Genomic DNA, 26,947 nt, shown 5'->3' with positions numbered 1-26,947 from the left:
ACCAAATATACACCTACATATAGATCACTTCCTCCTGAAGAACAACTCAAGGCTGACTGAACAGCTGCTGCTCAACAAACAAAGGAGGGTCCACAAGAGAAGGGTAGGAGAGATGGAGACATGGTGACTACGAGATTCCTACCCAGACAGGGTGATCTGCCGTAGGGAGGGATATCACTGAGGGGCCACATGGACAGACTGACCTACTCTGGGGCACAATGACAAAACAGTGACGTAAAGGATACCTAAACTATACATAAAAAACCCATTTACCAACTCCAAGGTGCCTGCCAAATGGGCGGGAACTGTGAAAACCCTCCAGGATCTGCAGAAAGTCTCCAGAATCAGAGGTGCTTGTGGGCCCCATTGTTTATGTTCCCTCCACCTAGATAGTGCAGATGTGAGCTAAGTCCAAGTACTCTAAGGCCACAACAAAATGAGAAGACAATAAAATGTTCCAAATGAAGAAACAAGGGGAAAAATAAAGACAAGTAAACCATAATAAAACACAAATAACTAATTTGCCTCAATAAATTCAAGAAGACTGAAATCATATTAAGTATCTTTTCCAACCACAATGGTATGAACTACAAAATCAATTACACAAACTGGAAAAACCACAAACATGTAGAGACTAAAACTAAACTACTGAACAACCAATGGGCGGGTCAAACAAGAAATTAAAGAGGAAATAAAAATATCTTGAGACAAATGAAAATGGAAACACAATTCTCCAAAATCTATGGGATGCAGCAAAAGGAGTTCTAAGAGGGAAGGAAGTTCATAGCCATATTGGCCTACTTCAAGAAACAAGAAAAATCCAAAATAAACAATCTAACTTTACACCTAAAGTAACTAGAAATAGAAGGACAAAGAAAACCTAAAGTCAGTAGAAATTACACAATAATAAGGATTAGAACATAAATTAATAAAATAGACACTAAAATAGAAAAGATCAATGAAACTATTAGCCACATTTATCAGGGAAAGAGAGAGGACCCAACTAAGGAAAATCAGATATCAAACAGAAGCTGCAAATGACACCACAGTAACACAAAGGTTCATAAAATAATACTATAAACAATTATATGCCAACAAATTGGACAACCTAAAAGAAGTGGATACATTTCTAGAAATATACAACCTTCCAAGACTGAATCAAAACGAAACAGAAAATCTGAACATACCAATTACTAGTAATACAAGTGAATCAGTACTCAAACAACTCCCAACAAACCAAATCCAGGAGTAGAGGGTATCACAAGTAAATTCTACCATACATTAAAAGGAGAATTAATACCTATTCTTCTCAAACTATTCCACAAAATTTAAGAGGAAGGAGCTCTTCCAAACTCGTTCTATGAAACAATCATTACCCTGATACCAAAACAAAACTAATACAAAAAAAAAAAAAGAAAATCACAAGTCAATATTTCTGATGAACATATACGCAAAAATGATCAATAAAATATTAGCAAACTGATCTCAACAATACAATAAATGGATCATATACTATAATCAAGTGGGATTTATTCCGGGGATGCAAGGATGGTTCAATATCCACAAAGCCATCAATGGTCAATCTATGACAAAGGAGGCAAGAATATACAATGGGGTAAAGATAGTCTCTTCAATAAATGGTGTTGGGAAAACTAGACAGATACACGCAAAAAAACAAAAACATGAAACTAGACCACTTTCTTACATCGTTTACTAGAGTAAACTCAAAATGGACTAAAGACTTAAATGTAAGACCCCAAGCCATAAAAGTCCTCGAAGAACACATAGGCAGTAAAGTCTTTGACATCACTCTTACTAACATTGTTTTTGGATAAGTCTCCTGGGGGAAGGGAAACAAAAGAAGAAATAAACAAATGGGACGACAACAAAGCAAAAAGGTTTTATACATCAAATAAAATCATTAAGATGAAAATACAACCTACTAAATGAGAGAAGATATTCATCAATGATACATGCAAAAAGGGGTTAATATCCAAATTTTATAAAGAATTCATGCATCTTAACACCAAAAGAACCAAACAATATGACTAAGAAATTGCAAAGGACCTGAATAGACATTTCTCCAGAGAAGACATACAGATGGCCAATAGAGATATGAAAACATGCTCAGCATCACTAATCATCATACATATGCAAATTAAAACCACAATGATATCACCTCACACCTGTCAGGATGGCTATCACCAATAAACCAACAAACAAGTACTGGCAAGGATGTGGAGAAAAGGGAACCATCATGCACTGTTGGTGGGATTGCAAATTGGTGCAGCCACCATGGAAAACAGTATGGAGGTTCCTTAAAAATTAAAAATACAACTACTATATGACAGAAATTCCAGTTCTGGCATTTATCTGAAGAAAATGAAAGCTGCACCCTTATGTGCAATGATATATGCACCCTTATGTTCTTTGCAGCACTGTTTATAATAGTCAAGATATGGAAGCGACCTGGGGGGTCCACTGATAGATGAATGGGTGAAAAAGATGTGGTATATGTATACAATGGAATGTTTTTCAGCAATAAAAACAATAAAATCATGCCATTTGTGACAACATGGATGGACCTAGATGGTATTATGCTAAGTGAAATAAGCCAGAGAGAGAAAGACAAATCCCGTATGATTTCACTTATATGTGGACTCTAAAAAACAAAACAAAACAGAAACAGACTTATAGGTATAGAGAATAATCTAATGGTTGCCAGAGGGGAGATAGGTGAGTGGGTGGGTGGGTGAAAAAGGAGAAGGGTACTAAGAGGTACAAACTTCCAGTTATAAAATAAGTCACAGGAATGTAGTAATGTACAGCACAGGGAATACAGTCAATAATATCCTAATAATTTTGTACAGTGACAGACGGTTACTAAACATATTGTAGTGACCATATAGTAAGATATATAAATGTTGAATCACTATGTTGTACACTTGGTACTAAAATAATATTGTATGTCAACTACTTTTTAATAAAAAAAAATTCATCATTTGGAATTAGAAAATTGATTCTTTCCCCCATAGAGATGAAATCAAGTAAATTCATTACTTTCATTCTATCATGAAAGGTTTCGACAATGAGGACAGTGGATTACTTGGTTTACTGTCCTTTTTCCATCCTCTATGTAACTTTCTTCATTCCTAAATACCTCACAGGTCGGGGGACACAGGAGGAGGCTGTGAGGAAAGTTGCAATTAGGTTTTTCTAGTTCCTATAAGCCACCTGAATAGCTTCAATTACTTTTTCATTTATATTTTTTATCAAAGAAATTAAATTACTTAACAGTGAGAATACATTCTTACAAATCCCATATAAATACAAACTGTTTATGCAAAAGATTAGCCATGATAAGGAGCATCTGTTACAGAAATACTAGATTTTTTTCTTAAACTTCATAGACCCAACCGAGTTTATTTTTAAAATGGAATAGTCTAATTATGTAAAAATAAATTTCTAGTTGACACTATTGTCTAACTTAGCCACACCGCATAACTGCATTTGTAATGTGTATTAGTCAATGGATTAAAAACCGTTTCTGGCCAATTGTTAACAGCTCATATTGAGTATAAACCACTGTTTTCAAGACAACTTGGGACAGCCCATCTCAGAGGCCTTACCTACTTCTCTTGTAAGAATTCCAGGAAGCATTCAAACAAAAGTATTTTAATTCTTTTCAGTACTAAGATACCACATAAAATACAACTGGACATAGATCTGCAAGATAACTTTTATTTTTTCAAGGGCCACATGAACTTACAGGAAACTTGAGAGACGTGCCCTTCACCATCTCTAAATTTTACTGAAAAAGAATGCATGTAATAACCTGGTTTAATTCTTTAAAAAATCTAGGGATGGTTTGGGATAATTACTTGAGATAATTTACCCAGCTAGCTTGGAAAGGGTTATACGAACATGAACAGTAATGCTAATTGGATTTTTCTATAAATGCAAAAGAAAAAAGCATGGCTGGATTTTTTAAATGAGAGATCTAGTGATACCCAACAATGAATTTCACTATACAAAGCCGAAGTTTTCCTTTATGTTTATATTTCCTATACTTTAATCTTATTAAATACAACCCCCCCAACAATGTTTTAACAAAAGGAATTAAGTTTTTAAAAAAAGACCATTTAGTTGATTATGCCTGGGACTTAGTCACACCTCTTTCTTCAGCCATTGGTCAACTGTTAATTGTTTGCATTAGACACTGGTCATGCTTCTCCAGAATAAAACCTAGGATTAAACTCTAGCAGTCACATGAAACTCCCTCTGGTGAAGGAGATCAATTATTTCAATCAATACAAAGTACATTTCGTACCTACTATGTGTGGAACACCGGGTTACATACTGAGGATGATAAAAGTGTAAGACATGCTCTTGGTTTTCTAGGAACCCAAGATCTAGAGGAAGACGAGGATAGGCCCCTCTCATTGTTTTTCCCTTAGATAATGGAAATCTTGTTAAAAAATACTTCAGAAATATTTGTTCCCCTCACTACTTACTTTATATCTTGAAAGGCAAAGACAGATTAGAAATTCTCACTATAGTTTTACTTGTTGGTTCCTAAATTTACTCAATAACCACTTAGAGGCCTTAAACTGTTGTGTACCCGAGGTTATCTTGGCAGTTAGGAATACACACAAAAAAAGAGGTGATGTTGGTGATGAGAAGCAGAGTAATAGGAAAGAGAGAGAAGGAGAAATAAGGAAACTACACAGTCATTAGAGGTAGGGGCATGGAGAAGGGGTGGGGGACACAGTACTCGGCAGGTGTCAGAGAAGAAGACATCTGTGTGGTTGATTAAGGACCAGATATGAACTGGGTGCCATGGAAGCATAAGTAAATTTTCCAGAAGCTAGGGCTTGGGCAGACAAGAGTGTATGAGAGAGAAAACACCAAGAAGAAGGGGCATTCCAGGCAGAGGAGGGACGGGGCAGAAAGTGGAGCAGAGACAAGGAGTGACAAGAGATCCTCACAGTTGGAGAGATGGAAGGAAGTCATTTGTGGCTGAAATCAGGTGCACGTGGTGGTGGGGAGAGCAGGGGGTCAAAGCCAGACTATGAAATGATTTGTGTTGTTAAGGGAGGAAGGTCCTTATAACTGTTCCTCGTTTCTGCCGGAAAATGACAAACAATCTGGGTAGCCAGGCAAAAAGGTGAACTAACTGTAAGTCCTTTTAAGACAGAACCCAATGAACAAGTTGCCAAATCATGACCAAGTAAAGAGGACAGCACACCTTCGGGAAGAGTGACTACAAATGCAAAGTACTTCCAGTGCCAAATGGGTGGTACAAACAACGAAGGATACAGGAATGCAGGAAGAGGAGCTCTTACATGGTGATCAAGGAAGGAGGAACCGAGCCAGGCCTTGCTTTTCCATGTTAGGCTGCTGGTGTAACTCAAAGGGCCACAAGAAAGAGATCAGAGAAATTATTCATAACCTACTCCCCGTAACTTTTGGTATGTGTATCTGATTTATACAATCATTTTTTCCTGGGCATATGTCTAACTGAAAGCTTTCTCTTCTCTGGGGCAAATATATCTTTACCAACCAATATCCCTACCATTAATTTTCTGCCTGGCTCGGAGTAAACTCCTTACCTGCCGTGACTTAGTTCCAACTCCTTTAAAGCACAAACCTGATGTGCAGACATAAACAAAGAAGTCCTAGTAAATAGTACTGCAAAAGGTATGACATGCCTGAGCGGGCTTCCTAAAATGCAAGTCTCCAGAAGCACGCCTTCCTCATGCTCCTTTCCACCAAGACCTGAGACCAGAGCCCCTATCTTCTACCCCGCTGGCATTGAAGAGGTTTCTCTGTGTCAGTCCTCCCCTGTACCATATGCCTCTGCCACCAGTAGACCTCTAGGAGGAAACCCAGGAAAAAACTCATCACGTCCCTCCTCTACGTGTTCCATCTACATGCTGCCCATGGAATGGCTGGTGCTCCTTGCCCAGTAACAACCATTCCCCACCTTCTTCCTTCACATATGTGGGCATCAGCCACAGGAATTACTTACAGTTCCATTAATAGGACACCTTGACGACTTCCCACAGCTCTTCCTTTTGCATGGGGTACCAACTGTCATCATTGTGTGATTTTGTTTCTCATTGCCACAGCACATCCTCCCAAACTTGTCCCACTGAGCAGCTCCTAGTTATCCGTCCCATTTATGACTCAGTTCACGCTGTCTTCTGAGAAGATCATCCCACCTGCTACCACAGCCCCGGGCCCCTGGACAAAGTCCAGTGTCCACCCTGCACTCTGTCACTTCCCAGTATACCTCAACCATAGTGGTTTATACTGTTACCTTATAATAATTTCAACTAAAATGTGAGCACCTTTAAAATGGATATTCTTTTGTTTTTTGCACAACTGCTACCCAGATTGTAACACTCTACTTAGCATATTATAAACACTAAATACACATTAGCTGGGTAGATGTTGATTATATTTCCACAGTCCTCTAGCCAAACCCTTGGAGTTAGATGTATTTGCAGAATTTTGAACTTTCTACAGTTTACAAAGGTAGTAGGAGGCTCACACCATCTTTTATGTGATATCCTAACAGAGTCAGAGGAATACCCCACAACCAAACACATTTCTGCAATGAAATATATGAATAGTCACATTAAATGAGAGAAATAAAGGCTATATATAGATAGACTCACATCTATTCAGGTCAAGTTTAATTGCTAAATGAGTTCAGCGCACGTATTCTTCCAAACAAGTTATGAAAAGTTTTTGGGTTTCAAAGCTTTGGGGATTTCTCATTGGCAGATAAGGAATTGTGGGTCTCGCTATACTTTGAATAATCTGAAGGTGGGGCAGAGAGACATCAGAATCATGACGGGATGTCAGAATCATGTAGATCACAGCTTCCTTTCCTTCAGAAGAAGAAACTGAGGACACTGGAAAATGTATTTGTCCAAGTTCACAGCCAATTAATGGCAAAGTTAAACTAGAACCCAATTCCCTGTTTATATTTTAGAATTTTCCCCCAACAAGCCAACAATGACATACTGAAATGTCTCTCTCTGTATTCATCTTGTGTCATAGTGTGCTCACTCCACGTTACACTGTCTCTCTTCGCTGTCCTCCAAGTTTGAGTACTCACATCCGACATCCAGGCAACAGGTGAGGAGAACAGAGGCCAAGGTACCTACATCCATACAGAGAACTAGTGCTAACAGTTAACACTACAGAAATTCTGAAATCCTCCAGAGATTAGAACATTACAACTAAACATGTTTTAGACAGAATTAGTGAGAAAGTTTCGTGTTTGGTTTCTGAGAGGACTATAAGTTAAGATAGTATTTCCTTCAGGGGTGGCATTTGAGAAAATTTGATGTGGTTCATGGACAAAACTTTTTCATCTTGTTAAATGCATGTTCATTTTTATAGTTACCTTCCATTTTATGCTGACACTGTTTTTCCCATTCGCAGTACTGATATTAATTTACTTTTAAAACAAGATTAAGTTTGAAAAAGTTAGCCGATTTAAAGGAAAAGACAAAGTAAATAATAGAACTGGTGTCATTTGGATATGGAAAAAATCATGAAGGTACTATGTATATGAATGAATCTTGGGAAACACGGAGTTTACAGAAAATCATCCCTCCTGGTGAGCAAGATTCCAAAAGATATATCCAATACAACAGACGCTTGAAAAAATGGGGTTAGGGACACAGATGACCCCATGCACTCAAAAATCTGCATATAAACTTCTGGGTCCCCCAAAACTTAACTATTAGTAGCCTACTGTTGACATGTATTTTGTTTGACACATATGTTAACACATATTTTGTATGTTACATGTATCATACACTGTATTCTTACAAAACTAGAGAAAAGAAAATGTTAAAATCATAAGGAAGAGGAAATACATTTATAGTGTTTATTGAAAAAAAGAAATAAAAAACCCATGCAGAAGTAGACCCGTGTAGTTCTAATGCATGTCGTTAAAGGGTCAACTGTATTTGTGTTACTCCACTTACCACTAACTTTGAAGAGGACTTCAAAACATTTTGCATGCCATGGTCCACATAAAAAAATGATTAACAAATAAATCCACGAGGCTGCTCATGGTAGAGGTGACAAGAGCCCAGGGGGTTCTAGTACCCCTGGGCGTTGGTCTCACTGCCAGAGGATTAAGAGAATCAGAACCTCAGGCATTCCTGCAAATCAAAACAGCCCACTCACTGGGAAGCCTGGCCGTACCTTGCGTCAGGTACTCCTTTCCGAAACAGGAACAGAGTTGGAAGGGCAGCTCTGTTCTCTGCGAGGTCAAGTACATGTGTGGCAGCTATAACCTCAACCCTCCATCCCCACTGTAGTTCACGGGCCTACGGAACCACGCGTATCACTCAAACTCAAGACTGACTGCATTCTCAGAAATCTTTGTGAAAATCTTAAAGTAATTTCTAATATTGGGATTCTCATTGATGTAACACAGCCAAAGGAAATGGTTTACAGATTCCTGTGTAGTCAGGCCCTACTAAAAATATTTATGACTATTACAGTTAGTTGTCAGAAGAGAGGGCAAAAGGCCTAGGAGAGAGGCACAGCCGTGCTCTGAGTTCCCCTAGGAGCAAGATGCCTTAGATCTTGCAAACTCCTAAATCTAGAGCCAGCGGCTCCACGGGAGTCCCAGACATCTGGTAGCTATGGAGGGCTCAGGAAAAGAAGAATGTATCATTCGCTGAATGTTGGAACTTTTATAAGGTTTAAGACACTGATACTTGTCTTGGTGAAGGAGGGCTGCTCTTAAAGAGTGTCAAGGAAAACAGACTACTAAGCCGTGAACAGCACTCAACAAAGTTTTGTGGCTTGAGGTTCTTTTATTATGAAGTCAGTTGGCTGTCCACCGTCCTCTGGTCTGGATCTCTAAAAGGACATGAAATTCCAGGAAATCGGTAAGGGGAAAAAATCCTTCCCACCCACTCCACCTCCATATTCCTACCTGCAGCCACTTGCCTAAAGGCTCAAACAAACAAACCAAAAAAAACCCCAAAACCCTGAAAGAAATTAATGAATATGAAAAAATTTCCCCTAATAAAATGATTCTTCCCTATGTTCCAACCTTCATGTACATCAGCGCAGTGAAATAACATTGTGAAACACAATGGATATTAAGTTACTGAAGAAGAGAGTTCTGGTTTCAGTAGACAAGCCCATTGTGAGTAGGAACAGAAGCACGTGTGGTTCCCTGGCAAGCCCAAGGATTAATTAGAAGATGTTTTTTCCAAAGTGTGTGTGCCAAACATAAGCTTGTTAACAAGTGTTTCTTAGTCCCCACCCCTTAAGAGATACAGCTAAACCAAGCTAGAATTTTTCTGAGCTACAAATTCGTTTTGACACATTTTAACATTGGATTCCATCACAAAATAATCAAAGCCAGTAACAGTGAAACAAGTTTGTCCACATAGCCCTCCTGTGGGCACAGGAGGGAAACAAATGCAGTATCAGAGTGAAGGATTGGCATAAGGAGAGGTGGGGGAAGGGGAACTGACATCTGCAAGCACACGAGTGGCCTGCACCACTCATTCCCAAAGGAACACCACCCACGGCTGTGCTATGGAGCACTTAAAATGCCAGAGCCGCACTGGGCGCTTTACATTCTTACCTCATTTAGTCATTACAACTCGTGCAAGTGGATGCTATTATATCACTATTGTTTGGATGGTGAAACTTACGCACTCGTTCAGTGATGGTGTCAGAGTATGATTTCAGAGCCTGGAATGTTAATGATTACTCTTCTCGGTCTCTGGCGGGCCCCGGGGAAGCTCCGTACAACTGCACAGAGGGCAGGTATCACATACGTGATACTATAGGTTACCTATGCAGTGCTGTGGCCCTAAGGGGAGCCAACAGCAAGGAAAGACAGCAACATACCACAACTTGTGTGTGGCAACCAAACATGATAAAGGAACGTATCTGTCCTATGTTCTACATGTGTTTGCCTGTACAGTCTGGGTACACTGCCTTTTCAGAAATTCTCGTGTCTATTCTTATGGGAACGCTAGCACTGCATATCCATCCCACTGTTCCCCTAGCTCTGGGTTTTCTCTGGGTACTTTTAAGAATCACTGGGCTACTGATAATAGTGAAGTGTATCTGTCACTGAAATGACCAATTTCTGTGACATTTGAATCACAATGAAACTTTGTTTGTGTTAATATATACAATAGACTATGAGCCCCCTGAGGTAACGAGCTCATGCTGCTCATCTGATGCTACAGTCAAAGATGTGCTGGCAGACGGACAGTCAAGATTATTTAGCTTTTAAATCCATAAGCAGATGTATTAGAGCAACCAACAGGGATCCAAACAAGGTCTAACACCGAAGGCTGAGGTTCCAGAGAAAGGACTTCTGAACTCAAGAAGGAACATGCTGTGGGATGCTCGGAAGGGGCTACTAAAGGTTTCGGATCAGAGCACAGCGACATGGCACAAATCTCCAGTTAGGATGCACCCATTCATCTGCAGAATCCCCACATAAAGTTCTTTCCTCACACTGCACTGTTGAACTCAGGTAACCAGAAACAAATGTGTCTGCAGAACTGTACAAGGAGGGAAAGAAGACTACCACCGGAGAAATAACAAAAATCTAGAAAGGCTAAAGCCTAAGACTTTTAAGGGGGAAATGGACCACCCTGAAGCCTGAAAGGGAAAAAAGCAAATTTCACCTGAAGCTAGAGACACAAGTCATGGATATCCTCTTTGGACAGGCTCTGTTGGCATCCTGGGTGCAGTCTTTATTTCCTTGCCTGGGTGACACTGATTTAACACACTCTGTTTTAACAAGAGATCTCAGGAGTACAGTCCCTGATCCACCAGCATCAGCACCACCTGGGGCCCTGTTAGAAAGGAACATTCTTGGTCCAACCCCCAATCTACTGAATCAGAAACTCGGAGGGTGGGCCCAGCACTCTGTGTTTCTAGATGGTTCTGATGTGCGGTCCAGTTTAAGAACCCTTGATCCCAACAAACTCTACCTGCACTACACATAAAATTCACACGAGAAAGGTGACAAAACCATTTTCCTTCCTAGCAATTCCAAATTCAGTGCCAAACTAATCACAACAAGGAAATTCCAAAAGATGCTACTGAGACGTTTTCAAATGTGAAAACAGACGTAACTCTCATTTCCTGTACAGAAACAGCATGTGGTTTATTATTAGTAGCAAATAAGTGTAAAATTCCAATAAAAAATACAAAATGCAACAAATTGTTATACTCATAGTCCCCCTGAGGATCATGTTGCTCCAGGAGCACTACTGGGTTATCAATTTTTATAATGGACTCAGGAACTCAAAGGATGCATAATCATAATGACCTCCCTAAGATATTCATATATTTAAATGAGGTTCATTTTGTATGCAATAATTTCAAATATATATATATATATATATATATATATATATATATATATATATATTTTAATGATAGTTCCTGAAGTTTGTAAGAAATAGGTACATGATACCCTGGAGTGAGTGGGATATTGTAAATTAGTACAACTCTCATGGAAAGCAATTTGGCAATATGTGTCAAGCCATAAAAACATCCATACTCTTTGACCCATTAAGACTACTATTTTTTTTCAGATTAAGAATTAATTCCCCAAATGAAAATGTTATATGAACAAAGATGTCTACTATAGGCCCCAAATGGAAAAGGCAGAATGTCTAACAATATGGAAGTCAGTAAGTTAATAAAATTACCATGTGATCATTTAAAATAAAAACAGACTATCTCACATTAAAAAACACACAAATGAGGGGCAGCCGGATGACTCAGTTGATTAGAGCGTGAGCTCTGAACAACAGCGTTGCCAGTTCGATTCCCACATGGGCCAGTGAGCTGCGCCCTCCACAACTAGATTGAAGAAAACCAGCTACCACTGAGCTTCCGGAGGGGTGGCTAGATGGCTCAGTTGGTTAGAGCGTGAGCTGGTTAGAGGGCGAGTTCTCAACAACAAGGTTGCTGGTTCAATTCCCACATGGGATGGTGGGCTGCGTCCCCTGCAACTAAAGACTGAAAATGGCAACTGGACTTGGAGCTGAGCTGCGCCCTCCACAACTAGATTGAAGGACAACGACTTGGAGCTGATGGGCCCTGGAGAAACACACTGTTCCCCAATATTCCCCAATAAAATTTATAAAAAATAAAAAAAATTAAAAATTAATTAAAAAGAACATAAATGAAAAACATGATACAGAATTGTATCTATACTATGCTTACAACTGAGTCAAAAAATATAAAGAAGTGAAAAAAATGAATATTGGAATGTAAGGGCAAAATGTTTCTTACTTTTCTTTCTATTAATTTCTGTTTTGGGGTAGTAATAACTAAGATGTTAATATTAATAAAATAGGCTTGCCAGCAGCCTAGAACACTTTCAAGTTTAAGTTTAGAAAAACATTTCTCTGTGCATGTACATGTGTGGTGTGCATGTAAGCACGTGAACATTTATGTGAGAAGAGGAACTAGAGAAACAGCAGGGAAACTACCAAATTAATCACTGTGAAGGGACAGTAGCTGATTTCAAATAAGACACGACATACCCTTATCTCCTTCTAAAATTCACACCATACCACAGGTATAAGTTCAACCCACAAAATTTTAGGAACTGAGAATAATCTAAATGATGACATAAAGAAGAGATCAATAAATCAAAGAACATTTTCTTCTACCCTGAATAATTCTTTTTTTCAAAAATAATGTTAAATATGGGATAGATCAAGCAAACTACCATTTGTTGAGCTAAAGTTTAAAGTGATGACTCTCATTTCACACTGAACTATTAATCACAGCTGATCTTTAAAAGCCATTTGGTTTTTATGCCTGTGACACAAGGAACTAGTTTGCAACATGAGTTCTTACACAGCCCAAACCCCAAGTTTCTGCCAAGCTCTCCTTTCATCCTGTAGACTGGCTTGGCACCGCTCCAGCACTACCACAGCGGGATCCTGGCCTTGGAATATTAGCTTTCTCTTAGTCTGGGGCAAGTTTCCTATCACATGGTTTATTATGACACCAATCCTCCTCTAAATTGTCCGTTAAGATAAACTAATTAGGATTAGATTTTTCAGTTCCAAGGTGCTCAAGAATTATTGGGGAGGGTGATGGGGAAATGAAGCCGAAGTGCAATTTCAGGCAAAGGTCAGAATTTTATAAATCAGCAAAACAATCCTTCTGTTGCAAACAATTCTCAAGGCGCATGAGTGGTACAAAATGCATGTCAGTAGCTCCCAACGATTGAGAAAGAATTACCAAGAAAATGTTCAGGACTCCATCAAAAAAAATAGTGTGAAAGAACTGTCAGGTTATAATGTATGTATGTTTACGTTTAATCTGAAACATTGGCTTTGATATCCTTAGAGAGTTTTGTCAAAAGCAGACACACTCTGCTGTTGGGGAGGGAATAGCTACCACGAAGGCATGCCAATTTTAATTATTGAACTCAAAAATGACAGTTGACCTTTGAACAACATGGGTTTGAACTGTGTGAGTCCACTTATACACAGATTTTTTTTCAATAAATATACAGTTGGTCCTCCGTATCCCCGGGTTTCACATCCATGGATTTAACCAACCGCAGATGGAAAACAGTGTTTTTGATCCATGGGTGTGGAGAGCTGTGCACGGATCTGTGCCATTTTATGCAAGGGACCCGAGCATCTGTGGATTTGGTATCCAAGAAGGGTCCTGGAACCAATTCCCCATGGATACTGAAGGACTATAGTTAAGTTTTTGAGGAGTCAAAAGTTAGATTCGGATTTTTGACTGCATGGGAGTTGGTGCTCTGACCCACCACACTGTTCAAGGGTCAACTGTATTATTAAATTACCCACAATTCCACTTCGCGCACGGAATCGTCTATTCTCTGGCTGAGTTATTCATGAAGATTATGAGTACCCCAAGAATCTTAGTTCTCACAAGAAAATAATCAGTGGAAGGTGGGATGAAGCGCAGATGTTACAGATTTCATGCGTTATTTCTTTCATACTTCAACGCCAGGATTCCAATGGGTCACAAAAACGTGAAGTTATCTTTTGAAAATGTGTATTACTGTAAATATACAGCAATGTCTTTTTTTCCTGGAACAATTTCAGACATATTCTCTGTGAAATGAGATTTTCAGTTGTGAATGTATTTCCAGTTCGGAAGAGGGAGATTTAGTCAATTCAGAGATTCTGCTATACGAATCGCTTTGTGGGTAGATGGGGCATGTTCAATTTGAAAGCGTATATTTAGTGCTTTAGGTATACAATGCACTAAAAGTAAAGTTCAACAATATATTTGTAGCTGATTTGGGTACATGAAAGATAAGAGTAAAAGACAAGAGTTAAGAGTTTATTACAGGTGACTCCAGTAAAAATGATTGACGTATGCTTCCCTAACTGCTCAGGTAATACCATTTCATAAAACTTACTTTTAAGAGTATCAGCATGAGCCACCTACTCAGGGCTTCCTGAATTGAAACTTCACTAATTCAGAAGGTACCGCCTACTTCTTATAAAGGAATGAATTCTGCATGTACAACTTGAGCCTTTCTCAATAATCCAAACTTAAGAAGTAAAAAGATCTAAAATAGCAGACTTCATCCTTAGATTTACTTGAGCATTCTCCTCACATTAAAATCTCACTTGTGAGAAGAGCAAAGTAGTAGGGAGGGTGGGAAGAAAGGCAGAATCGGAAGATGGAGGAAGGTAAGAGGAAATGAAATATGGACCAATCAAAAGAAAAACCCAAGGAATAACTAGTCTCTTCCAGAAATAGTCTTTTTCAACCACCTTTTCCTCTTGTGTAGTTAAAATATAATGCCATTGCATTCCACCTACCAGCCACATCAAATATAAATGCCGACATCTTGACAAGTAGGATTCAAGGAACAATGGTGGACTTAAATACTCCTTTTGCCCTTCTAAGGGTAGCAGAAGCAACAGGATTTAGACAAAGAAGATTCTGTATTCGATCAGATACCTACCATTGCTCACCATCCGCCTGGCCACTTCCCACAAGACAAGTCCAAAAGCCCAAATATCGACTCTCTTGTACGAATCAAAACAATCCACCTGGATGGTTTCATCTAGAACTTCGGGGGCCATGTAGCGCTTGGTGCCCACACGAGGGTTGTTCCCCACGTCAAGCTGATTGGTGCTCTGGGAATGCATGACAGCCAGGCCTAAAAGGAAAACAACAGTGTCAATCAGCTCACTTCCTTTTTCACAGAGAATTTCTGAAGAATGTTAAACGAACCCCAACCAAAGACGCCCTCTTGTGGTACCCATGGTCACTGCTGCTTTACATCCAGAGTAATCTCTGGAATGCCGGGTGGAATGATATCTGTGAGAGCAAGAAAAAGGACTATTGCCAGAAACATTCTGAAGCTATTAGGTTTACATATGAATGACTGAGACAAAAGGTTCTAGGTAAATGATAAACTAATGTACCAAACAAAGATGAGGCTGGTGTTTGAAGTCCACGGGAAACAGTCTCACATGTAACATGGGAGCCTCAAAGTGGCTTAACAAGAAGCAAATTATGCTCTCAAGCTCCAGCATACCTCCCACTAGTCTGGAAACACACATTTCAAAGTGTGAGACAGAATTTGAGTAATTTACCTAAAGGGCCGACTGCTGCAGGCACTGCTTCATCCCTGAAGAGCTACTCACATGAACAATAACGCTGACAAAACCCACAGGCCTTTCTCTATAGTCACGTGCACAGGGGACATTAAACTGGACCTACCTCCATTCCAAGCACAACTTTCATGTTAAATGGTTTTGAAGCACTTTTTCTAAAACCATGACTTATTTCCGAATTCCTCAGACCATGGGAATGGTACATGTATAGTTTATTTGATGTGTGTATAGTTTATTTGCAAATGGAATTACTTTTTGATGCATATGCAGAGCAAGGGAGAATGATTCTTGTTAACATTCAAAATAATGAAAAATGTGGAAGTGAAGCAAGCAGGCCCTGTAAAGCTTTGCAACCCCATGATCCTTTGGAGATCCCTCGAGCCATCTATGGAGAATGCTTGCTTCTCTTCCCCTCCATGGCTTTGAACGTGTGGGATAACCACATCTCATAATGCCAGGGAGACAGCACATGTTATCTCAGCCTGAATAATTAGCAAAGCTATCTGCAACTGCGTTCGACAAAATCAGACTGGTTCCTCTTTCCCTTATTTTTTACCATCAACCCCAAGAGTCTATGGCCACTGTGAACATTTTTCAAATCATATATTCCTCTCCACCATTTTCAGAACCAAAGAGTCAAAATAACATTAAAAAGATGCAGTTTAATTAGAACAGGGAGATACTACGTAGCTGTGGTGGTTTAAAAATACGTCCATATGTTTTTTGAAACTTCTCCCTTCAAGAGGTGAAGCTCAATTCCCCATGCCTCGAGCGTAGACTGAACTATCGAACAAAGCATTGCAGAAGTGAATGTGTATCTTCAAAATTAGGACATAAAAGGCATTATGGCTTCCTCTTTTCTCTCTCTCTCTCTCTCTCTCTCTCTCTCTCTCTCTCTCTCTTTCGCTCTCGCTCTCGCTCTCTCTCCCCCCTCACTGATTATGTTAAGTGAACACTCAAGCAGCCCTGTGGAGAGGTCTGCATGACAAGAAACAGGCCTCCTGTCAAAAGCCATGTGAGTGAGCCATCTGGGAAGCTGCTCCAGCCCCAATCAAGCCTTCAGATGACTGTAGTCCTGACTGACAGCCTGACTTACCCACTGAGACCCTGAACCAGACAAACCAGACCACAGACCTAAGTTGTTCCAAGATTGCTGACGTGCAGAGGACTGTGTGAGATAATTTGTGTTATTTTAAGCTGTTAACTTTTAGAGGTAATTTGTTACCCAGTAATAGATAATCGCTACACTAATAAAGAGACAAAACAACCAAATGCAATGTGCGAACCTTGGCTGAATTGTTTGAAAAAACTGGAAAAATCTGAAAAATAAATATTAAGTGATATTAGAAGAATTATTGATAACTTTTAGGTGTGATAAACTATGATTATGCAGGAGATACATTTTAAAGTATTTTTGGGGATGCATGCTGAAGTATTTAGGAGTAGTGTTATGAAGTTTGCATCTTATTTTCAAATGGATTAGCAAATACATATACACAGACACATATAAAGGAAGTATGGCAAAATTTTAAGAATTGTTGAATGTAGGAGTTGTAGATATCAATGATCATTACACTGTCCTTTCAACCTTTCTGTATATTTGAATTTCTTTATAATGAAAAGTTGGAAAAATAAATAGAATACTGGTATTTTTGGAATATTAATACAATGTGATTTCTAACAAGTGATACTTAATTTCTGGGTATAAAGTGAAAAACTACATACAAAGCGTGCTCTTACAGGAGTTGTCTCCTGTACTATAAATCTACTCTCCTGAATAATGAGCCATTAGCACAGATTTCTGTATGAATCCATGTATCCAAAAGAAATATAGTTGAAGAATTAATTATCTGGACTTACTGCAAAACTCCTTCCATTCCCTCCCCACCAAGCCCCATAAAACAAAGCCAATTGGTCCATCTTCCCTAGACCACTGAATGATAACAGCAGATGCTATTTGAATGCTTATTATTTGCTAAGCATTTATAATAATTTCTAAATCTTATCAGAATCCTGTGAGGGAGAAATATTTGATTTTTAGTAACACAAGCAATACATAAGGACACTATTATGAGTTTCAAACAATACAGAAGTACAGTGTCAAACACTGAGTCCCCCTTGCTAAGCCTCCCTCCTTTGCATGGAATGTAAGCAGATCTGCTCTTAGGGCAGGTAACTAGTTGAAAAGACTTGCACAGAAATACTGGGTGAATAACTAGAAACCCAAATGATCCTCGCTCCAAACGCTATGTCACAGCCATAAAAGTCTTCTGCACTACAACTAACTGCCCGCAAAAAAATTTTAGGGCTATGCCCTTTCAATACTACCCTAACATTTTTCTTCGAGTTGGAAGAAATCATTGTAAAATGATTTCACAGTGTGAAAGAAAAGACTTCAGAGGGATTCAAAAGAAATGAATTTTCCTGACATGTCAAATTCTTTGTGTTTAAAAACAAAAATAAAATTCAACATTCACATAACTAGAGCTAATATTGTTTACACCTTTATCAGTCTAATAACTACAATGATATGAATATGATATAAACCATTTTTTTAATCAAGTAAGGACTTTTAATAATCCACTGAAAGGAATAACTAATATTACAATATTCAGTTCTCATCAGCATAATTATTCTGCCAATATTCAAGGGGTCTAGAATGATTATGGTTTTATATCCAATGTCACTATAAGTAAAAATAATCTTACTTATTTACAAGGCAATTAAAGCTACACTGAGCATTACTCTAAAACCGTAACAATGAGGTATCCTAGCAGGGCAAATGGTAAATTGATTTGGGATTTTTTCCTCTTTCCTGATTGATAATGTTGCCTTAATAACAGAACAACTTTAGAAAGTACTTTTAGACAAACTCATTCCATATGCTATATATGTGTACCTACTTTGTGTAAAGGGTTGTGAAATTAGAATGCAACAGTATGGTCACCTCTGAAGGTGGGCTGGGGCAGGGACTGACTGAACGAGCATGAGGTGATGGTCTAAGATAATGGTAAGGTTTGTATCTCAATAAGGATTGTCAAAACTCTGAAAATGTGTACTTAAGACTTGTGCACTTCACGTGAAATTTAAATTTTACCTGTAAAGAAAACTGACAAATAATAAACTCTAGTGAATGATACAGTGATGTGCATGCTGAAGTCTTTGGAGGGAAGAGATCTTTTGTCTGCAATTTACTTTGAAATGTATCAAAGGTTAAGATGTGATAATGCGTAAAAACAATAAAATGTTAATGGAAGAATCTAGGTGGTAGGGATGCAGTTGTTTACTACGACATTCTTTCAATTTGTCTGCATGCTTGAAATTTTTCCTAACAAAACATTGGGAGGAAATGATGCAATCTGGTTAAACATTGGAATACACCAAAATAAAAACGATAATTAAAAAATATTTGTAAAAATTTACCCAAATCTGCTATGCAACATTGTCCATTCTTCTTAACCAGGATGTTTTTGCTCTTTAAATCTCTATGAGCAATGGCTGGTTTCCCTTGGGTCCCAAATATCTCTATGTGCAAATGTGCAAGACCACTAGCTATGGACAGGACAATTCGCAGGCAGCTGACTGTATCCAGAGTCGTAAGCTGAAGATAGTCGTACAATGATCCCATTTCATGATAATGTGTGATTAACCACAGCTGGGTACTGGAGTGTCTTGATGTCATGTCTGAAGCAATGAAACCTGAAGAGAGCAAGACCAAGATTACCAACATGTGAGAATTCCACATTATTATTTTCAGTATCCAGTAATAGTGACCCATACAGTAGACATCATCTATAACAAAAATAATTAACCAACTACTATGAAAGGAGGTTTACAGAAGCATCGACAGAGAAAGACATAGTTATTCCTTAAAAGAGTACTGTTAACTAATAGAAAAATGTCACATGACCATAGTAAAATATCCTTTTAAAAACTATTTTACATTGCATTACGATTCAGGAAAAATATCTTTGTGCTTACCCATAGCGATAGTGTCAAATGCTTCATCATGCTGATACTGCAAGCACACACAGATCATTCCTCAACTACCCCAAAAGAACAAACCCCTGGAACTCAGACATCTGTGTCCTAGTCCTGACTCTGCCTGTGATTTGCTGTGTAATACTGGGAATTCATTTAGGCTCTCTGAATTCTCTGCTCAGTTGTAAAATAAAGAGGTGAGTTTTACGTTAAATGATGTCCAGATTCATCAAACAAGAAAAAAGAACCAAATACAACAAGCATGTATGACGCTCTTTGTCAGCCACACAAGAAAACCAAGATAATCGTGTTTGTTCACTAGAAATGAAGACAGATATAAAAAGGAAAAAAAAATTACAATATAATGTGAAACATACAGTAATATATATCTGCAAAGGGCAACATGAGCCCAGAGTAAAGAATCATAATAATAAGGACCAGCGGTTACAATAGGCTTCCATCAGAAAACTGACAACTGGTCTTGAAGAGAAGTGATATGTTAAAAGATGTAGATGAAGAGGTAGGAAGATGTTTTTCTAGATACCCTGTGGAGACTTTTGAGCACTGTGAAGGAACTCTAGAAGAGGCACCTCCTAATCTATGGAATAAATGGTGGTATATGTGCTTGCCATTTCTGCTACAGAACTGCTTTATTAGAATTATTCTTTTATATGTTATATAACATGTATTACTATAATATGTAATACATTCTATAATACATGTATATTATTATAATATATACTATATTGCATATAGTATATATTATATATATCATGTATAAACCTCATGGGCAGTGAAGTTTGGGACATATATAGAGAAGATAAAAATTTTCAAAAGACATGGAGGAAGAATTAAATGACTTGCAAAAGTATAAAGTAAAAGAAAAATACATAAAATGCCTTATACTCACACAGCACTTTATATAAAATTTATGTCACTTTCATATACTTTCTCATGCGATTTTCCTCAACAGACAAGTAAGATAGATATCATTGTACTCATTTTACAAATAATAAAGTTGCTGCTAGGAGATGCCATGGATCACACAGCTATTATGCTGCCACCCACTCTAAGTTTGGTGCCAGCTGTCCTGGTACACCATACCTTGCATAGGAAGCTCTGGGCAGAAAGAAAAGCCCCCTACTTAGTCATCATCCTTATCAACAAGAGAAGCAGCTCTTAATTATCGAGTATTAACAATGTGCCAAGGACTTCCCATGCAGTCCTCCATCAACCACATGAAGTAGGTAGGTTACATCACTGACATTAAGTCATTAATGGTCCCTAGCAGTCAGGCTCTAAAACCCTCTACTCTTACTCACTACACCATACCACCCCCAAACAAGTTGACCACTACTCAGAGGAAGACATCTGACATTTGTACCCATGAGACATCTGCAAAGTGAACCAAATAACATCTCCATGCCTGGATTTCCTACCTCTTTCTCCCTCTTCCTGTGAAACAGTTCCCACAGCCAGCCTTAGTCTCTCACTCCTTCCCTACTGTCCAATCTGTCTGTCTCCCCATAGCTTTTCTCCTGGGGCCCTTAGCTGGCCACCATACGAATCAAAATGTGTACTCAGACATTAGTAATTCTTACTCAAAAAATGTTTCTGCTGTATCATTTTAAACCAAATGACATTAATCTTTAATACTTTTCTCAAAAGTAAACAGCCCTGGGCCGGCCCGGTGGCTCAGGTGGTTGGAGCGCTGTGCTCCTACCAAGGTCGTCAGTTCGATTCCTACATAGGCCAGTGAGCTGTGCCATCTACAGCTAAGATTCTGAAAACGGCTCTCGCTAGAGCTAGGCTGCTGTGGGCTGCAGTGTGCTGCCCTGGGCTGCTGTGTGCTGCCCCGGGCTGCTGTGCGCTGCCAGAAGTGACCGGTGGCCAGCGTGAGTGGCCGGCAGCCGGCGAGAGCTACACAACTAGACTGAGAAAACAATGGCTTGAACCGGAGTGGGGAGGGAGGTGAGGAAAGGGGTGGGGGAAGTAAATAGCCCCAACTATAAAAGCACCACTCAGAAGAAATTAAATGACTGCTGTATATTTATGTAGCTACTGATTTCTCTTCCCAAGGGAGAGCAACCTCTGATTACATAAACAAATAAATAAATAACACATAAATGTTTATTCTCTCACCTTCCCTAAGCCCTCTAGGTCTTAGAGATGGATTTTGTCTGTCCCATTAATTACGCTCTAGACCTTCAGGAAAAACAACTTTTAAAAAAGCAGGATTTTTTTTTTAACTGTTTATCTTTCATGTGCCAATTATATTACTACATTTTCTTCCAACTGCTAGAGCCTTTTTATAAGATTTTTGCATTTTGAGTCAAAGCACTCTACTGTTCATGCAGGTTGAACAGGTAACGCCTAGGCGCTGGAACTCTGGCATGCGTTCGTAACAGGGAGAGAAAACGACTAGAGCAAAAGCCTCGTATCCCAGCCAAAGTCATCCTCCCAGGCTCCTCAAGAGCTAAAACAAAACCTAAAATCTTAAGTGAGGCAACCAGTGTCCCTTCTGACCCTCTCCCAGGAACCAGACACTGGGCAGCTCTAAGAGCCGAGGAGTGAGACCACCACACCACGGAGCACAGCGATTGAGTGTTGGGCCCCAGAGCCAAACTACTGGGTTCCCCATAATGGTTCCACCATCACCCAGCTGGGCGGAACCCAGCACGAGTCACATAACATCTCCATCTTGGTTTCCTCCTTTGTAGGACAAGGATAACATCAGCATATGTCTCAAAGGGTTACTGTGAGAATAAAAGAGTTACTAGATACAAAGTACTTCATGTGATGTCTACTATATATGAAATGTTCAAGAATAGTTGGTTATTATTATATTTTAAAATAGCCCTGGGTTCAATTAAAACCACCATAATTTTCAGCTCCTGGCTCTGTGCCAAGAACACAAAACCACAATAATTTTATAATTTAATTTTTTTGTGGGTGGTTTCCTTTACTTCCCATGGGTGTCCAGAAATTCTGACTGATTAAATGGTTATCTCAGAGATCTGAAGATGGAGGGTGGTGATATTTGTGCAACATGATCTATTTAATATGGTGACAATGGTAAATTTCATGTTACATATATTTTACCATACCTATTTTAAAGCGTGTACGATAAGACTGTGGAGTGAAATTCTCACCTTAATGCAATCTTCTTGGTTTTAGTGATGAGGAAAAGAATGCTCAGAAACATACCCCTTTGGCCCAGAGTCACACAGTGGGCCTCTAATGGTGCTGACAGTAGAAATCAGTCTCCCAAATTCACAGACAACTCTTCTTGCCACCACACAAGACAGCCTGCCATTACTCACGTTATCTGTGGACTTCTGTACCAGACATAGCAAAAGAGTTGAAATACAAACCAGTCCATTTGAAAGATACTGTTTTACAAGTTCAATTAGGAGGATAGACAATGAAGGCCCAGAGTTTTATATGTATGCATATGTGTGTCTATTTGTGTATGTGTGTGTAACTTAATTATGTATTTTGGGGAGTTAGCAATACTCAAGGGTGGGAGAAATCACGATCTGATACTCAAAACACAATAAGCTCTTTTAATAGACAATCACAGAAAACCTTCAAGTCTCCACATCCATAAAACTGGTAAAGTCGAGAAAGAACAACAACAACAAAAAAAAGGTTGTGCATTTCTACAAGCTTTCTCAACTAAAAGGACTACACAATAAGAGCAATCCATTGGCTGTAATCATGATGAGGGTAGAAAGAGCTCATGAATTCAGAATTTCCGTGGATCATTACGTAATAAAAAATGGACAACGTTTTGCCTTATGTGATTACACTAAGAGAACCTCATTTCTCTCTTATGAACCCTATTGCAAAGGTGACTATCAAACTCCCCTTGTGATTAAATCCAATTCAATAAATATTTACTGAGCACCTACCATGTGTATAGTACTGTCCTCAGCACTGAATGTGAAAGCAAAATCAATGGAAACAATTCTTGTCCTCATTGTACAATTATCACAGGTCATTTAACTCCAGTGTATGGATAAAGTGACTATTTGCATAGCACAGTGCTATCTAGAACACTTTGCTCAATGAGCCTGTGAGCCCCAGGAGAATGAGAGGGGACGCCTGAAAATGCCCTTCCTTCAATGAGTCTCAGATCGTCATGACTCTTAGCATATGTTCATCTGCCCATTAAGAGTAATTCTAGTGTCTAAAGGTAAGTACTTCTTGTACCTCATGGCTTCTAGCATAACCAATGCCTTATCTGGTGCTCAACCTCAGTCCATTCCAGTGTCAGAGGAAAAACTGGGACATTTAAGGGTCGTTTTGACTGGTGATGAATTTCCACCTCATACTCTGACTAAGAAGCACCCCTGTTACTATATGATCATGTAGTTAACTTGAGTGTAGGGAACAGAACTGTGGTAAGAGACTGCCTGGTGTAATTCTCAGCTCTACTCTTCAACCTGCTGGGTGATGTTAATCTGTGTGTACCTCAGTTATCTCATAAAACTAGGAAAACAAGAGTACTTCCTACCCTTATGGTCGCGATGAAGATTAAATAAGGAAATGCATATAGAGCATTTAAACCAGTGCTTACTGCATAGTAACTAGTCATTATTGTTGTTGTTATTGCCATCATTACTCCAACCTAAGGCAGAGTGTTTTAAGAGTTAGAGCAGAGGTACAGAGTGAGGGATTGCAGAAAAGCACAATTAAATCCACTGGGAGGGACTAGAAGGGAACTGAGAAGCTGGAGGGTGGGATGGGGACAGTGCTTGATTGAGAACAACATGAACAGAGGTAGACACCCTAATATTCTTAGCAATCCCAAGGAATGGCAAATATCAGAAATGGCCGCGTGTGGGCATATTTGTAGAGAAGGCTCCAGAGACTCCTTGGATCCCAAAAGAGAGAGTCTGGAATGTCAGGTTCAGAAGCCACAAACGTTGCAGGCCATGTGGGAGTCATCACAGACATTCTGAGCAAAAGTATCTCAGCTCCCCAATGGAAGATAACTCAGTGTAGAGAGATGGACTAGAAAGGGGAGACCATCAGCAATCATACAAGTGAGGAGTCTTATGTGATGGCTAGGGCCCAAGGGCTAAGGGAAGGGGAAAAAGATCAACAGCAGAAACTGAAACAATTCTGAGAGGGAACATACCACCATACTGTTGAAGCAACATATTAGACAATTGTCAAACCATTATTTCAAGACAACTTGACTCAGATTTAATACTAAATTGGCATGTTAAACGATACAGTCATGTATCGTTTAACAACAAGAATGCATTTCTCCAAATGCATCATTAGGCAATTATGTCACTGTGCAAACATCACATAGAGTGTACTTACAGAATCCTCGATGGTACAGTCTACTACACACCTACGCAATATCATATAGCCTATTGCAACCAGGCTACAAACCTATATAGCATGTTACTGTACTGGACACTGTAGGCAACTGTAACACAATGGTAAGTATTTATATATCTAAACATATCTAATCATACGTTTTACTGTAGAAAAGGTACAGTAAAAATACAATGTAAAAGGTAAAAAATGGTACACCAATATAGAGCATGGACCATGAATGGAGCTGGCTGGACTGAAAGTTGCTCTGGGTGAGTCAGTGAATGAGTGCTGACTGAATATGAAAGCCAAGGACATTACTGCACATCACTGTGGACTTTATAAACACTGCACACTTAGGCTACACTAAATTTATAAAACAACATGAGATTAAATCAAACACAGGAGAAACTGATGCAATTCGAGAGACATAGTAAACATGAGATGTTGGAGGTTGTTTCAGGGTAACATGGCATACGGTTTTGCAGTAAGCTTTTTTGTTTATATAAGTAGAAAGAGCATGCTCTAAAATAACGATAGAAAGTATAGTATAGTAAATACATAAACCACTAACATGGTCATTCATTATCATTATCAAGTATTATGTGCTGCACATAATTGTATATGATAGACTTTTAAAAACTGGCAACACAGTAGGTTTGTTTACACCTGCGTCACCACAAACACATGAGTAATGCACTGTACTATGTCACTTCGATGGCTACGATGTCACTTAGGCGATAGGAATTTCTCGGTCATTATAATCTTATGGGACTACTGTCGTATCTGTGGTCAGTCATTGACTGAAATGTCTGAAATGTCATTATGCATCACATGACTGTAGTGGAATAGAAATCATTTCTAGCAACAGCCTTCCTATAAGCCATGAAGTGGCCAACAATGTCCTATACAGGTCAAATTCTACACAAACTTTATATCTACTATTAATGAAGTACTCCAGGCAGCATTCATCACAGATATAATTATATAAACACATTTAGAAAAACTTTTCAAAAACACAGAAGTCAGTGGGCACCAGGAATATTCTCACCCTTAATACTTCTATAGCAATATTTCCATGAGCTCTTCACATATTTCACAAATGTTTTTAAGCTTTAGTTTCCAATTAAAATGTATGCTAAATCCCTCTATGAATCTGGGCTTTAAAAGCGATGCCGAGTTCGACGGAATGTGCATTTAATTACAATGTCCCTGGGAGCTGTGAATCTCTAGGAAATCATCCAAAGATCTTTTTTAGTTTGAGTCAAGTAATAAATATTCAAAAAAGGTGGGGTAAGCAGAACAACCAATGAAGCCTTAAAGTGAACAACACGGGCAAATTTTTGTTGTTTAAATAACGACCTGCAGAATGAGAAACAATAACAATTTCGTTTTCCTCATTGAGCGAATCTTCAAACTTAGCTTCCTTGCAGACTTAAACAAGAAAATCAGTGGTAAAAAATTAAACGGTATGTAAATGCTAATGATCCCCTATATGGCTTTTCAGGAGAGGCAAGCAAATTCATATACACCAAATTAGAGAGGACAAAGGCAGGCAAATTGTGTTCTAGATAAAATCAATGAGGGGATTACCTTTGTACTTACCCAGAATATTTTCATGCCTCAGCATCACAGTATTGTACAATTCTGTTTCCCTGAACCACGACTTCTCATCCCGGGAAGAAAAGATCTTCACAGCAACATTCTCCCCTTGCCAGCTGCCCCTCCACACCTCACCATACCTGCCTTTCCCTGTGGGAAGCAACACAGAGGTGTCATTGGACAGTTGGACAGGAGAAGTAGCCAGGAAACTCTGTGCCTACAACTCTTAGCTCCTCCCATTTTTTACCGGGAAATATTCAATTTGGGGGTATAAATATTACCACAACCTTTTGCCTGTAAAGACATACAAAAGTAAGGTGGAAACTGCCCCTCCCAGCCACCCCCATTGCGATAATCAATTAAACACC

General features: G+C 39.0%; 1 protein-coding gene across 2 annotated transcripts in view; it reads right to left on the bottom strand.

Annotated features, from left to right (window-relative positions):
• Window positions 1-26,947, bottom strand: part of ACVR1 (activin A receptor type 1) — a 127,032-nt gene that overhangs the window by 3,068 nt on the left and 97,017 nt on the right. For both annotated transcript variants that reach the window (XM_033112688.1, XM_033112689.1), the window contains 3 exons: window positions 26,583-26,729; window positions 19,086-19,361; window positions 15,005-15,202 (listed from right to left, as the gene is read on the bottom strand). In XM_033112688.1, coding sequence (XP_032968579.1) covers window positions 15,005-15,202; window positions 19,086-19,361; window positions 26,583-26,729 — 621 coding nt within the window. The remainder of the gene's footprint in view (window positions 1-15,004; window positions 15,203-19,085; window positions 19,362-26,582; window positions 26,730-26,947) is intronic.

This window comes from Rhinolophus ferrumequinum, chromosome 8 (assembly GCF_004115265.2).
Source record: "Rhinolophus ferrumequinum isolate MPI-CBG mRhiFer1 chromosome 8, mRhiFer1_v1.p, whole genome shotgun sequence".
NCBI lineage: Eukaryota > Metazoa > Chordata > Mammalia > Chiroptera > Rhinolophidae > Rhinolophus > Rhinolophus ferrumequinum.
Note: the sequence above shows the minus strand (reverse complement) of the source record. Positions and strands in the feature narration are given on the sequence as shown.